This window comes from Fundulus heteroclitus, chromosome 18 (assembly GCF_011125445.2).
Source record: "Fundulus heteroclitus isolate FHET01 chromosome 18, MU-UCD_Fhet_4.1, whole genome shotgun sequence".
NCBI lineage: Eukaryota > Metazoa > Chordata > Actinopteri > Cyprinodontiformes > Fundulidae > Fundulus > Fundulus heteroclitus.
This window is the reverse complement of record NC_046378.1, coordinates 2,364,851-2,380,421: the sequence shown is the minus strand read 5'-3', so window position 1 is coordinate 2,380,421 and position 15,571 is coordinate 2,364,851. Positions and strand designations below refer to the sequence as shown.

General features: G+C 43.6%; 1 protein-coding gene across 1 annotated transcript in view; it reads left to right on the top strand.

The window, feature by feature from the left end:
* The window catches only part of LOC105924161 (alpha-2-macroglobulin-like), a 72,089-nt gene that overhangs the window by 14,801 nt on the left and 41,717 nt on the right, over positions 1-15,571 (top strand). Inside the window, exons 13-18 of the mRNA XM_036150110.1 lie at positions 8,753-8,816; positions 9,661-9,806; positions 10,065-10,214; positions 10,356-10,493; positions 10,591-10,672; positions 10,787-10,943. Coding sequence (XP_036006003.1) covers positions 8,753-8,816; positions 9,661-9,806; positions 10,065-10,214; positions 10,356-10,493; positions 10,591-10,672; positions 10,787-10,943 — 737 coding nt within the window. The remainder of the gene's footprint in view (positions 1-8,752; positions 8,817-9,660; positions 9,807-10,064; positions 10,215-10,355; positions 10,494-10,590; positions 10,673-10,786; positions 10,944-15,571) is intronic.

Below are 15,571 nucleotides of genomic sequence, written 5' to 3'. Positions count from 1 at the left end.
TCCCATGGTTCATCCACTTTTCTTGTATGCCTAAGGGCAATTTATCGACTACAGGGTGGATTCCCCTTGCTGTGTCGAGGTAGAGTAGACCTGGTATGTAACCTTCACTCTTTGCTGAGTGGATATCCAGTTGAAGGTCTGCAAGTTCTCTCAGGAGATGTGGATCTTTGTTTGAGATCTTAGGGATCTGTAGGATCCGATCTAACAGTGCCCTCTCTAAGGCTTCAGGAGAACTATAACATTCTTGTAGTCTGTCCCAAACCTTAAACAACCCTTGTTCAGGGTTATTGGCATGCACTGCTCTTAGACGCTCTGCGTACTTCACGGACTCTGGGCCAAGCCATTTGATCAATAAGTCCAGTTCTTCACTGGAAAACAAATGTAAGTTACGGATTGCATTCTCAAAAGAGGATTTCCAAGACCAGTTGTCTCCTGGTTTGTCACTAAACTTCCTCAGTCCTCCAGTGAGTAGCTCACTTCTAGCCAGGAACCTCGTTAGTTCAGACATGTTAACTTGATCTTTTGATTGGACATTATATTTGAAGTTTGGTGACATTTTAAGTACAGGATTACACTAGGATAGTTGAGGAACAGCTTCATGATTGGTTGAAATGTTTGATGGAAGAACATAGTCTTTCAGAGTGTCTATGGAACAGTCAGGTTCTTGTTTGGGTTGACAGAATGTCATGACTACAGGTGCTTCATTGAACTCTAGAATATCAGATGGAGTTATACTACCTTTTAAGACAAGTTGTTATTTTACATAATTGCCAGTGCGTTATAAAGAATCATCATTTTGCTGCTCTGGTGGAGACATATGTTCTTCTTCATTAGCAGCTGCCTTATAAACGTTTGCCTCAGCATGAGCTGCCTCTTCATCACACTGGTGTCGAAGAACCAGTAATGTTGCTTTCAGTTCTGCTTTCTTTACTTTCATTGCAATTTCCTTTTTAGCAAATTGTGCTCTAGTGTGAGCTGCTTCAGCTTTCGCCCTTGCATTTACAGCAGCCATGCTTGCAGACGACTTACTTGAATGTGACAGGTGTGTCTTGCTGGAGCAAGTTGACGGAGCCTTTCCAGCTTCTTGAGACATCTTTAGTTTATATAGTAGATCTTCGATGTAAACATTCACTGCTTGTTGTGTAGATCTGTGCTATTTCACTGTTCTGCCCCCACTGTGTTCCACGTAACAGTTGTGCAGATACATAAACTCTTAGACGATTGACAGGCGTATGTCATTTTAATTGACGTTGCTTTCAATGCCAAAAGAGTGAAACTACAAATAAAGATGAAAACGTGATTTAGAACACAATAGTAGTCAAATCATACAAATAGTAAGGGCACAAATACTTAATACTGCATGTCACAATCAGCCTTACAAACATCAACCTTTTACAACATAAATGCCCACAAATATAGCTCAATGTTATCTCAGATGTAATAAAATAACACAAAATACTTACAAGCAGAGCTTTCTCTAAAAAACAAAACAGGATAAAGAAGGATTAAATGAAGACTGACAAACTGCCTGTGTCAGCCATTATACATGGGTTGCTGACACTGAGCTATATTATACACTGGAGTGCTGATTTTGCCAAAAAACTGAAGTCACTGGCCGCCATCTTGCTACTCCCTACTCTATTTTACATGTTATTCATATTAAATTTATATATATATGTATATATAAGTATGTGCAGGCATGGACTGGTAATCGGGCGTACCGGGTATTTTCCCGGTGGGCCGACGTGCTGTTTGGGCCGGCAGACCCGACATGTATATTAATAATATGTATTATTATTATTATTATTATTATTATTATTATTATTATTATTATTTTATTATTATTATTATTTTATATATCGGCCTCGTTATATTTGCATAATGCATGAAGAAAAATAAAATCAGCAGCGCAAGAGTCTGTTCCGATCATCCGGCCCTTACCACAGGCTACTGCAGCCCATTGGTTATCTTCCCTGACAGTCTAAAGGGCTAGGCCAATCATAAAGTAGAAAAACACCTTCACGCTCCATGTGGAGCTTTGTGCAGCGGTGTTCATAGTAGTAATGGATAAGAAACGCAAGGGAGGCGCAGAGAAAATGCACGAAAAGAAGAAACCAGTTCTTCAAACGGACGCTGCGAAATGTGTCAAACTGACTGACAAGTTCCCAACAGCAGGCCCTTCATCTGCTCCGGTGTCTGATGTAAAATATGGTGGTGGTGGTTGTAGTCAGTGACGTGCGGTAGGGTTCATAGCTCGTGAGGCACTGACGTCATCAGAGTCAGATTTACAAATATACACTCTACAGAATAGACTGATTGCAAAGTGCTGAAGGCGACTGATTGAGCCAAATTAATTGACCAAGAGACATGGAAAAATATTGATTTGATGAAAAAATAAAAATAAATTATTTGTCATTTGACTAACAGTTTATGAGTTATGATGGATTTCTGCATTTGTAACACATTCTAAAACTATAACCCACATTAAGCACATTTCATTACAGAAACAAAACATGAATAATTATCGCTGTCTTACCTCTACTTATAAATTAAGTCCATGCGCAGCTCTTTCTGCACAAAAATATCTTCATTTTCCAGTAAAAGTTCTCTTTATCTTCTTCAGTTTTAAATGTCTCTCAGTCTCAATGGAGATCACTGCCATGGAGGAAAGCCTTCCTTCATCAGTCCTGTTCCAGCTGTATGTTTAGAGTATTTTTAAGTGCTTTACTTGTTAAGCAAAACTCGCTAATAATACATCCATAACTTGCTGTCACGCTACAGTTTTGGATCAGGAGCGGTGCTCCTTGAGCGCCCCCTGCCTAGAGGCCAAGGAACTACAACCAGCTCTTTGCCTTTTATGTTCGCGCAGCAGCACAAAAACATGTTACCTGCACACAGTTTGATGACCAAAACACAATTCGTAATCCACATATAATAAATTGTGGAAAATCAGCTCATAACTGTTTGAACAATTTAATTTATGATCCAGAGACAGGAAGATGCATCACAGAATGGAAGCCAGCGCAGTTAACATGGGATTGCGCAATCCCAGGGGAGGCCAAGCGCGCCTGTTTAGGAACCATGACAATGTGGTGGGCCAGTATAATCCAAAATGCCAGGGCCGATTTTTTGTCCCAGTCCACCCCTGAGTATGTGTATATGTATATATGTATATATATCCGTCCGTCCGTCTTCTTCCGCTTATCTGGGGTCGGGTCGCGGGGGTAGCAGCTTCAGTAGGGAGGCCCAGACATCCCTCTCCCCAGCCACTTGGGCCAGCTCCTCAGGAGGAACCCCAAGGCGTTCCCAGGCCAGCCGGGAGACATAGTCCCTCCAGCGTGTCCTGGGTCTTCCCCTGGGCCTCCTCCCGGTGGGACGTGCCCGGAACACCTCACCAGGGAGGCGTCCAGGAGGCATCCTGACCAGATGCCCGAGCCACCTCAACTGGCTCCTCTCGACGTGGAGGAGCAGCGGCTCTACTCTGAGTCCTCCCTGGATGACTGAGCTCCTCACCCTATCTCTAAGGGAGAGCCCAGACACACTACGGAGAAAACTCATTTCAGCCGCTTGTATCCGGGATCTCGTTCTTTCAGTCACGACCCAAAGCTCGTGACCATAGATGAGGGTAGGAACGTAGATCGACCGGTAAATCGAGAGCTTCGCCTTTTGGCTCAGCTCTCTCTTCACCACAACGGATCGGTACAGCGCCCGCTTCACAGCAGACGCTGCACCAATCCGCCTGTCGATCTCCCGCTCAATCCTCCCCTCATTCGTGAACAAGACATCCTCCCCAACCCGGAGAAGGCACTCTACCCTTTTCCGGTTCAAGACCATGGTCTCGGATTTGGAGGCACTGATTTTCATCCCGGCCGCTTCGCACTCGGCTGCGAACCGCTCCAGTGAGAGCTGTAGATCACACCCTGATGAAGCCAATAGGACCACGTCATCCGCGAATAGCAGAGACGCAATCCTAAGGCCACCAAAACGGATCACCTCAACACCTTGGCTGCGCCTAGAAATTCTGTCCATAAAAGTTATGAACAGAATCGGTGACAAAGGGCAACCTTGGCGGAGTCCAACTCTCACCGGAAACGAGTCCGACTTACTGCCGGCAATGCGGACCAGACTCTGACACCGGTCGTACAGAGACCTGACAGCCCTTATTAAAGGGTCCGGTACTCCATACTCCCGGAGTACCCCCCACAGGATCCCCCCGGGGGACACGGTCGAATGCCTTCTCCAGATCCACAAAACACATGTAGACTGGTTGGGCAAACTCCCATGCCCCCTCAAGAATCCTGCTGAGGGTATAGAGCTGGTCCAGTGTTCCACGGCCAGGACGAAAACCACACTGCTCTTCCTGAATCCGAGATTCGACTATCCGACGGACCCTCCTTTCCAGAACCCCTGAATAGACCTTACCAGGGAGGCTTAAGAGTGTGATTCCCCCGTAGTTGGAACACACCCTCCGGTCCCCCTTTTTAAATAGGGGGACCACCACCCCAGTCTGCCAATCCAGAGGAACTGCCCCCGATGTCCACGCAATGTTGCAGAGCCGCGTTAACCAACACAGCCCCACAACATCCAGAGCCTTAAGGTACTCAGGGCGAATCTCATCCACCCCCGGGGCCTTGCCACCGAGGAGCTTTTTAACAACCTCGGCAACCTCAGCCCCAGAGATGGGAGAACCCGACCCAGAGTCCTCAGGCTCTGCTTCCTCAATGGAAGACGTGTTGGTGGGATTAAGGAGGTCTTCGAAGTATTCCGCCCACCGACGCACGACGTCCCGAGTCGAGGTCAGCAGCACACCACCCCCACTGTAAACAGTGTTGGTACTGCACTGCTTCCCCCTCCTGAGATGCCGGATAGTGGACCAGAATCGCTTCGAAGCCGTACGGAAGTCTTTCTCCATGGCCTCTCCGAACTCTTCCCACGCCCGAGTTTTTGCCTCGGCGACCAGCCGAGCCGCCTGCCGCTTCGACTGCCGGTACACATCAGCTGCTTCCGGAGTCCCACACGCCAAAAAAGCCCGGTAGGACTCCTTCTTCAGCTTGACGGCTTCCCTCACCGCTGGTGTCCACCAGCGGGTTCGAGGGTTGCCGCCGCGACATGCACCGACAACCTTGCGGCCACAGCTCCAACTAGCCGCCTCAACAATAGAGGCGTGGAACATGGTCCATTCAGACTCAATGTCCCCCGCCTCCCTCGGGACGTGTTTAAAGTTCTCCCGGAGGTGGGAGTTTAAGCTCCGCCTCACAGGGAACTCTGCCAGACATTCCCAGCAAACCCTCACAGTGCGTTTGGGCCTGCCCGGTCGGACCGGCTTCCTCCCCCGCCATCGGAGCCAACTCACCACCAGGTAGTGGTCGGTGGAGAGCTCCGCCCCTCTCTTCACCCGAGTGTCCAAGACATACGGCCGCAGGTCAGATGAAACGACAACAAAGTCGATCATTGAACTGCGACCTAGGGTGTCCTGGTGCCAAGAGCACATATGGACACCCTTATGCTTGAACATGGTGTTCGTGATGGACAATCCATGACGAGCACAGAAGTCCAACAACAAAACACCACTCGAGTTCAGATCAGGTGGGCCATTCCTCCTAACCACGCCCCTCCAGGTCCCACTGTCATTGCCCACGTGAGCGTTGAAGTCCCCCAGCAAAACGAGGGAGTCCCCAGGAGGGGCACTCTCCAGTACCCCTTCCAAGGACTCCAAATATAAATATATAAATATATATATATATATATATATATATGTGTGTGTGTGTGTGTATACATATATATATATATATATATATATATGTGTATACATATATGTAAATATATAAGATAAGATAAGATAGTCTTTATTGATCTCACAATGGAGAAATTCACTCGTCACATCGGCTCATACAAGAAGGTTCAGAGTAGGGAAGGTGCATTCAGTTATATACAGTGAATATGTTTTTGTATATTGTTATTTATATATTTATAAATGTTATATATACATATATATTTTTTTTTAATTTTTTTTAATTTTTTTTTAAATGAATAAAATGCAAAATATTTCAGCACATGACTTTCTCAGTACTTGATAGTTTTAGAACATAACATAAAAGTATATGGCATTTGACATTTTAAAAGTTTTAAGCCCCCCCTGAACATGAGAAAATCCTCATTATTCAATGCTGTAGCGCACATATTCCCTAGTTACTAGGGGGAAATAGGGAGTACCAATATGACGGCTGGTGACTTCAAAGTGACTCGTTCTAACAGCAGGCTATTAGCACTCCAGTGTATTATATAGCTCAGTGGTTTCTGAACTCATTCTACTGTTCAATAACAAACTTAACATGAAAACACCACCACCTGCTGGCTGGGAAGAATTACTGCCAGCACAGTAGAAGTCTGTCTTGACTTGGTCTATCTCACAAAAGTCATAGCATCTAGTATTCTGAGGATGTATTGTGTCTACTGCGGATTTTAGGTGACCCAACAGGGCTTTCATCAGACTTAGTTCTGGACTCTGGCTAAGCCATTCCTAAACTTCATATTTTTTCATGTGCAGCCTTTCTTTTGTCCTTTATACATACTGTGACTCATAGTGACACTACTAAATACATATATTTCCTTATTCACATGGGGTTGGGTCAGAACTAATTGGTAATTAGAACTGTTTATAATTGAATTCACCTTGAATTTTTTTTAGCTACTTCTGAAAAAAGTAACCTCAGAGCTTGGCACTCAGGGTATGTGTTGTGATCCTTGGTTGTGAGTCTTTAGAATGTAAGTGTGAGGTCTTTCCTGAGCACAGGATCTTTGCTTGAGGGTGTGACCACTGGAGTGCACTCCTGATGGCAATCTGCTCATGAGCTTGATGAAGATAATTGGGACTGTGAGACAACCCAGCCTTTGCTTGATGATTAACCTACCCGCTTATTGTTCCTCGGCTACCATATCTTTTTTGGGTCAACCTTCAAGAAAAATTCTATGACAGTAACCTCCATGAAAGCCACCCTTGGTCAAATCCCATGGTCCTTCATCTTCCATAGTCATCATGCCATTTTGCTCTCCAATGCTCTCTGCTAAACTCCTGCCACAACCTCTTACACTTAAATACAAACTGGGTAATCTCCAGGATACCAACTCACCTCAGAACTACTCACATCACTAAATCACCTTTCCCCTTCTGATTTAACTTTTACCATTGATATGTTAAGTCACCTTGGTCAGCACATTCTTCAGAATGATCTGTCATAATTATCTTCATTAAATTCACTAAGCGGTCCTTCTCTTCCTAGACTCAGCTGATCTGTTTCTCCCAAAGTCTGCAAAACAACTGTTTAATTAATAATCAATCACTCTTACAAAAACTCTGCGGGCTGTGATTGATTTCTGCATGTGGATCAAAAGTCTTCCTGAGACCATGACAGTAAGGTTTTAGTTAAATGGGGTGGGATTTGAAACAGATGATGAATCAGAAAACATTTTCCCACAAAGTTTTGGCACATTTTATTCTGACCAGGATGTCAGAATAAAATGTTACTCATTTTTCCAGGCATACGGATAATACAGGAGACTGTTGTCGCTTGGAGGACACAACCAGTACTGACCTAAAACTCCTACGGCTCTTTCAATGTCACTCAGGTTCCTCCCGACCCATCTTCATCATTTGTTTTGAAAAACATCCCATTTTTGTGACGTCACCACTGTTAATATAACTTTTATTGTCTCCAATTATTAACTACCATGGGATTTTGCTGTGGACCTCTTTGTACATTTGCTCTACTAATGCCTGTGTACTGTGAGATCATTTTCATCCTTTGTCAGCTTTTTACAAATTGAACAGAAATGTCTCTTCACAAATACTGGATGGTGAAACTGAGCCAAAAGGTGGTTTTACAAAGCATTAGTATTTCCTTTGAACAGACAATTACATTTTTTAGCTGAATATTACAGTATATGCACTTATCAGCCAGTTATTTAACTACACCACCAATTCAGCCAAGCACATGACTTGTTGAACTTCAAATCAAGCATGAGAATGGGGAAGAAATGAGATGTAAGCGACTTTATGTGGGATGGTCATTGGTCTAAGTATTTTAGAAAATGCTGATTTGTTCAAATTTTCCCTAACAACTATCTCATACGGTTAAAGTGAATGGTCAAGCAAAGAAAATATCCAGAGAGGCAGAAATGACCTTTTATTATCTGGGGAAATTGGGTAGACTGTGTTGAGATAGTAGGACTGCAAAACTTGTGCAAGTAATGACCGGTTGCAACCAAACTGCAGAATACGACCTCTGCTCCCCTAAGCACAGGAAACTGAGACTACAATTCACAGGTTGGACAAAGTAGTCCAATATACCTCTCACTCACTCGTAGGATCAGAATTTAGTGTAAACTACAAAACAGTCTTACATCTTGTTTTATATTACCAGCTGAGCATTGTTTAGACGCCACAGGCTGCCTGAGCAGTGTGGCTGACCGTCTCCATTTCTTTATGACCAAAGTGTATCCATCTTCTGATAGTTACAGCAGGACACTGCCCTATACCACAAAGCACAAATCAGTTGCCTGCTGTCAGTCCAATAGAGCACCAACAAATCTGCAGCCAAGATCTTACCTGTCTCCTGAAGCCACTGGGTGAGAGGTGTGAACCAACCTTGACAGGTCACCAGTCTTTTAGGGCAACACAGAAACAGACAGGATGCTTGCTAATTTCTTTGCCAAACAACCATGTATGGCATTCATTTCTCAAAAAAATCCACAGATCTTATCTAGAGGAACTATTGGCAGTGCAGGACAAAAACAAGTTCAAGTGGAAGATAAACCAGGTATGTGAAGAGTGACACTACATGTTCATAGAATCAACACATTTCTTTTCAGATTTGGATTCATATGTTAGTGTATTCCTATGTCCAACGTACGACAACAGTGTTTATTTATTCAGCTTGTTTATGTTTGATAAAGTTTATAGTCAGAAAAAAACACAAAACCAAATACTAGAGTTTGCAGGCACATCTCAATGAATTAATTTCAGTACTTAAAGCAGCACTAAGTAATTTTTGAGTGGCACACCCCTACAGGACCATTTGAAAATAGCACTGTCATAAACACTGACTGCTCTCCACGTGCCCCACACCCCACAGCTACGGCACACTGTCACTCTCAAAGTCCTGTCCTGATCCGATTTACATTTTCGCTTCCTTTCTTTTTCGGACAAAGATTTTCTTTGCCTTGTCATAGATCTCCAAAATCCAAAATTGATCACCTGTGTGAGTAGCGCAGTGAGGGGCGTTCTGCTATTAATGCCAATGACCTTACATTGGGAAGCAGTAGCTGTTCATCTTACCGTGAGAAGGAGAACAGAGACGCAACACTGCCACCGGGTCGTGGCATAGAAAGTTGTAAGCGCGGTTTCCGGCAAGAAACAGTAGGGGGAGATGACAGACTCCTTAATAATCTCACACTTAGATTACCATCACAGGGACTTAGAAGAGCATATATTAAGATAAAAAATGTTTACTTATTGCCGCTTTAAATTATTTTTAACATATATCATGCATTTTAAAGATATACAAATATGCATTATAAGCAACAATGTCTGAGTAGATATTATGTTAGGACGTTACATGTTCAACACTTGGATGGATGGATTTTTTTTTTTTTTTTTTGCAGTTAATGAGGGCGAGGTGACCATAAGGCTGACTGTGTCTCCAGACATGGCACCTGTGATCCAGGTTGTGGCTTACGCTGTCCTGCCCAGCGAGAGTGTGATTGCTCACAATGCTGAGTTCTCTACAGAAAAATGCTTCAGTAATAAGGTCTGCAGAAAAGAGAACAAGTTGCAACAAATAAAAAAAGACACTAGTATTGTAATCCTGACACAGTCCTTCAGTTATTTCTAAGGAAGCAACATAATTCATGTTAAGCATGTTTTATCAATTGTTTTAGTTCATACAATGCAAAGTAAAAGTTAGTTTTATTTGACATCTGTAAGGTTACTATATAAAAATATTTAGCTTGATAAAGGTATGTATTGGGTAAATAATGTTATGTATAAATCACGCGTTGCTTGTCAGGTTTCGTTGGAGTTTTCTCCATCTTCAGCTGTCCCAGGAGAGGACACCAAGCTGCAGCTGACAGCCCAGCCCGATTCCCTGTGTGGTGTCAGTGCCATCGATCAGAGCGTCCTCATCAAGGAGCCTGGACAGACATTGGATGAAGACAGGGTAACATTTAGCATTCTTCAGATGGATACCTTATATGTTTTGCTATAACAGGGATGTGTTTGAAATAATTTTGCCCTCTGAGTTAGAACCAAAGAAAAAACACAGAACAATTTCCACTTTAAACCATGTTTTTCTTTTCAGATTTTTCAAATGCTGCCTGTCAGCAAACATTCATTTATACCATATCAGGTCGAAGATCCTATTAAGTGTGTGAATGTGAGAACAAAGCAATATATACCTTTTGTGGGTGGAGAAATAGATGCCAGAAAAGTCTTCCAGGTACTAAGTATACAGCAATCAGAAAGTACAAATCATATTAAATGTTTACATGTGGCCTTCTTTTAAAATGTTGTTCTATGTACATTTTGCTATGTAGAATGTGGGACTGAAAACAGTGACAAATTTGGTGATTGGCATTCCCAATTGTTTCAAATTCAATGGAAGAGAATATCATCAAGGTATTTTGACAACTTTTGACTTGTCAAGTGTAAGAGTAAAATAATATACCTTAAAAAAAGAGGGTGTACCACTGGTCATTCACATCTGTTTAACTTTGTTCTGGTTCTAAAAAGAAGAATACGGAGAGGAGGGTATTCGGGGGCTTCCGGGGATTCCGGGGATCATATATCAGGATTCACCGGGACAAATCCCTCATATGGATTCTGGACCAGTAGAAACTGTTCGCAAGTTCTTCCCTGAGACCTGGATATGGGACCTTGTGGAAATTGGGTAAGACTCTGAGGCAAAAAAGATTTTGTTCAGAAATATTTTGAAAAACATTGATCATAAAAAATCATCTCATCAGATTTACTTTCTTGTAAGAAGCTTGTTTGTTTTTAGACTTAGACTTAGACTTTCTTTATTGTCATTTTGTATACACAGAGTGCATACAGAACGAAAGCACAAACATGCACATGCTATACGTTTTTTTAATTGTACTCTAATCAGTTGCATACTTCCTCGAGTGTGACTCTGGTATTTTAAATCTCTGCAAAGTATTTTTTTTTGTTATGCTGTAATTTTACCCTTGTAGTACACTCTTTTTTCTTACTTTTTATATATATTTACCTTTTTGTAAAAAAAAATAATAACTCAAAGGTAATACTCTAATACTACTTTTGATACTAATAATTATAACAGCGAATACCCCTCAAGTTTCCTTCTAATCACAATGTTGGTGTGTAAATGTATGGGAATACGCTAAAATGAAGCCTAGGCGCAAATTCAAGCTGGAAGACTTCCACCTACCTGTTACAGCGTCATCTTCATTTCCAGACCTCGACCCGCTTTCTCCAATCAAGCTTCCGTTTAAAAGGCTCCACACCCACGCCGCCTGACGCTTTCCAGCCGTGCTCGAATGGTATGCGTTCGTCATGTCTGACTTCGAGTCCGATATCCCTCCGGGTTCTCCGGTCACCTCTCGTGAGGACCCCGTCCCCCCCTCCTCCTCTCCTGTCCGCCGCAGCACTCGTTTGGCCATGCGCCCGGATAATCTCTCCCCAGCTTCTTTCCTTAAATCCAAAGGCATCTCCCTCGCCGCTGGCCTTCAATCTCCGCAGGTTGCCTGTCTCACTTCCCTCCTGCCGTTCATCGACACCTCTCCGCCCCTTTTTCCACCGTCCCCTCCTGCCCCCCCTTCATCGGTCAGCGGGAAAAGATCCTGCAAGTCCGCCGGTCCTCCGGCCTAGCGACGCAAGAGCCGCCCCCCCTCCTCCCAGTTGGCCTCTAGTTTACCTGGGCCTTCTTCAGCTCCACCGCCAAATCCTAATCCTCACGCTCCCGTCGTGCCTCCAGAAGCCCCCGGCCCCTTCTCAGGTCCCCACTCCCTGCCTCCCCTCGCCCCCTCTTCCGACCAGGCGTACCTCCTTACGTCCTCCCTTGTCACCTCCATGGACTCTCTTCAGCGTTCCATATCTGCGCTCTCCAATCACCTTCAACACGGTGCTTCTAACATTGCGGCGGCGTCCTCAGTCCCTTTCTCTACCGACCCCGGTGTCCCTCCTCCCTCTCTTCAGCCACCTCCTCCAGTATCCACCCTTGCTAACGCCCGGCCCGCGCCGCCTTCAGGTAAGTCCGTTTTTCTAAGCTTCGCTCTTGTTTTTTTTTTTTCTCTCAATCGCTCTGATCTGTCCTTGGCCATATCCTCTCCTTAACAGGTGCGGCTTATATGCCTTTGCACGCCAACATCTCTCCCAGACTGCGCTTAAAGATACTGCAAGGACAGTACATCAATTTAGCTTCCATTCTCCTTCCCTCCCCCGTAGTTGACCAAAGCATTGCTTCAACCGATCAATTTTCAGCCATTATTAAATTTTCGGATCCCCGCCTTTCGAAATATTTGTCTATCGGGCAGTTTCTAGCCGCATTCAGTGTCTTCAGGGACGTCATATGTTCAGTTTACCCTGAACGCAGAATAGAATTGGATGGTTACTTGGCTTTGATCGCTGATCTTCTTCTGCAATATGGTCGATCTCTATTTTATCAGTATCACAAAGCTTTCGCTACTAAAGCTGCCGCCGTCCTCTCCCGCTCTGGTCTGAATCTCGACTGGTCTACTCTGGATACAGAGATTCTCATCATGCTTACCCAAGCTGTTTCATGCCACCTGTGCGGCATCCCGGGCCATCAAAGCGCATTCTGCCCATCTCTCCCGTTTAAGCTCGGTCCTTCCGCCACGGCTTCTCCGCCATCTCTTCTCAAAATCCCGACGCAAGATTGTCATGGCAGACAGGTGCAGCTTCATAATAACATGCCTATCTGCAACAATTTTAATGAAAGCGTCTGTTCATTTCCGAAATGTGCTTTCCTTCACCTTTGTAGTTTCTGCACGGACGCTCACCCCAAGTCCGTCTGCCCCCGCCGCACTTTTTCCAGCAAAATCCGTCGAGGTTCCAGGAATTAGTTTCCCACTTTCTTTCGACTCCTATTTTAGTTCCCGAATTGGCTTTTCTCTTACAGTATTACCCCGATCAATCATTCGTTAATTTCCTAATCACTGGTCTCTCCCAGGGTTTTTTCATAGGTATACCTCATCTCCCCGCTTCTTCTTTAGTCATTCCAAATCTTCAGTCTGCGCTGCTCGATCCGAGTGCCGTCTCCCAATTATTACAGAAAGAGGTGTCTAAAGGTTACGTCATCGGCCCCTGCGTTTCCCCTCCCTTCTCCCTCTTTCGCATCAATCCCCTCGGAGTCGCAATCCGCAAATATTCAGGGAAAAAACGTTTGATTCTTGATCTATCTGCGCCTCATTCCGGTTCCCACCCTAGCATTAATAGCCTTATCCCGAAGCCACCCTTCTCTCTTTTTTACGCCACAGTAGATCATGCTAGGCAAGGCAAGGCAAATTTATTTATATAGCACAATTCAGTACAGAGACAATGCAAAGTGCTTTACATGATTAAAATATAGGAAAATAAAACAGAATAAAAGCAAGTAGGGATAGTATAGAAACAAAAAAGAACATTTGAAAACAGTAGAACATTTTAACTTGAAGATTCAAAGGCAATTCTAAACAAATGTGTTTTTAATCTCGATTTAAAGGAACTCAGGCTTTCTGCACCTTTACAGGTTTCTGGAAGTTTGTTCCAGATAAGTGGAGCATAGGAACTGAATGCTGCTTCTCCTTGTTTAGTTCTGGTTCTAGGTATGCAGAGAAGGCTGGAGCCAGAAGACCTGAGTGGTCTGGAGGGTTGATACGCTGATAACAAGTCTGTGATGTATCTAGGTGCTAAGCCATTTAGGGATTTATAGACTAACAGAAGTATTTTAAAGTCTATTCTCTGAGATATAGGGAGCCAGTGTAAGGACTTTAGAACTGGGGTTATGTGCTCTACTTTCTTAGTCTTAGTGAGAACGCGGGCAGCAGCGTTCTGGATCAGCTGCAGCTGTCTGATCCACTTTTTAGGCAGACCTGTGAAAACACCATTGCAGTAATCAATTCTACTAAAAATAAACGCATGGATTAGTTTTTCCAGATCCTGCTGAGACATCAGTCCTTTAATCCTGGAAATGTTCCTCAGGTGATAAAAAGCCGACCTTGTAATTGTCTTTAGATGCTTTTGAAGGTTCAGGTCTGAGTCCATCACTACACCCAGGTTTCGGGCCTGATTAGTGGTTTTTAGTTGAAGTGACTGAAGCTGTGTGCTAACTTTTGATCTCTCCTCTATTGGTCCAAAAATTATTACTTCTGTTTTGTTTATGTTCAACTGAAGAAAATTTTGACACATCCATGCATTGATTTCTTCTAGGCATTTACTCAGTGCTTGAACTGGTTTATAGTCACCTGGTGACATGGTGATGTAAAGCTGTGTGTCGTCTGCATAGTTATGGTAGCTGATGTTGTTGTTTTTTATTATCTGGGCTAGAGGGAGCATGTAGATATTGAAGAGGAGGGGACCCAGGATGGACCCTTGGGGAATCCCACATGTGATTTTTGTCGTCTGGGATGTAAAGTTACCTACTGATACAAAAAAGTCACTGTCCTTTAAGTAGGATTTAAACCAGTGGAGAGCTGTAGCAGAGAGGCCGACCCAGTTCTCCAGGTGTTCTAACAGAATGGAGTGATCAACAGTATCAAATGCTGCACTAAGGTCCAATAGTACCAGCACGGTGGTTCTTCCACAGTCTGTATTTATATGGATGTCATTAAACACCTTGATAAGGGCGGTCTCTGTACTGTGGTGAGCACGGAAACCTGACTGGAATACGTCAAAGCGGCTGGTCGTTGTTAAGAAGGTGTTTAATTGTTGAAATACAGCTTTTTCAATAATCTTACTGATAAAGGGGAGGTTTGAGATGGGCCTGTAGTTCTGGAGTAGAAGTTTGTCTAAATTGTTCTTTTTCAGCAGTGGTTTGATAATTGCTGTTTTTAGGGACTGGGGGAAAACACCTGACAGAAGGGACGTGTTTATTATCTGGGTCAAATCAGACGCTATGCCAGGTAAAACTTTTTTAAAGAAAGCTGTGGGTAGAACATCAAGGCAGCTGGAGGAGGAACTTAACTGCTGAATGATCTGCTCTAAGCTTTTGTGGTTTATTTCGCTGAAATGGGACATTTTGTCAGAAATAGTTCCAGCTGAATAAAGCATTGGTTCTGGTGTTGATATGGTAGTACAAAGTGATCCTCTAATTTTTAGGATTTTTTCAGTAAAGAAGTTAGCAAATTCATTGCAGGCCCTGGTGGAGTGGAGTTTGGAAGTCACGGACACAGGAGGATTTGTTAGCCTGTCAACTGTGGAAAATAAGACACGAGCATTATTAATGTTTTTCTTGATGATCTCAGAGAAGAAAGATTCTCTTGCATTTTTCAGTTGTAAGTTATATCTGTAAAGTCTCTCTTTATAGATGTCGTAGTGAAC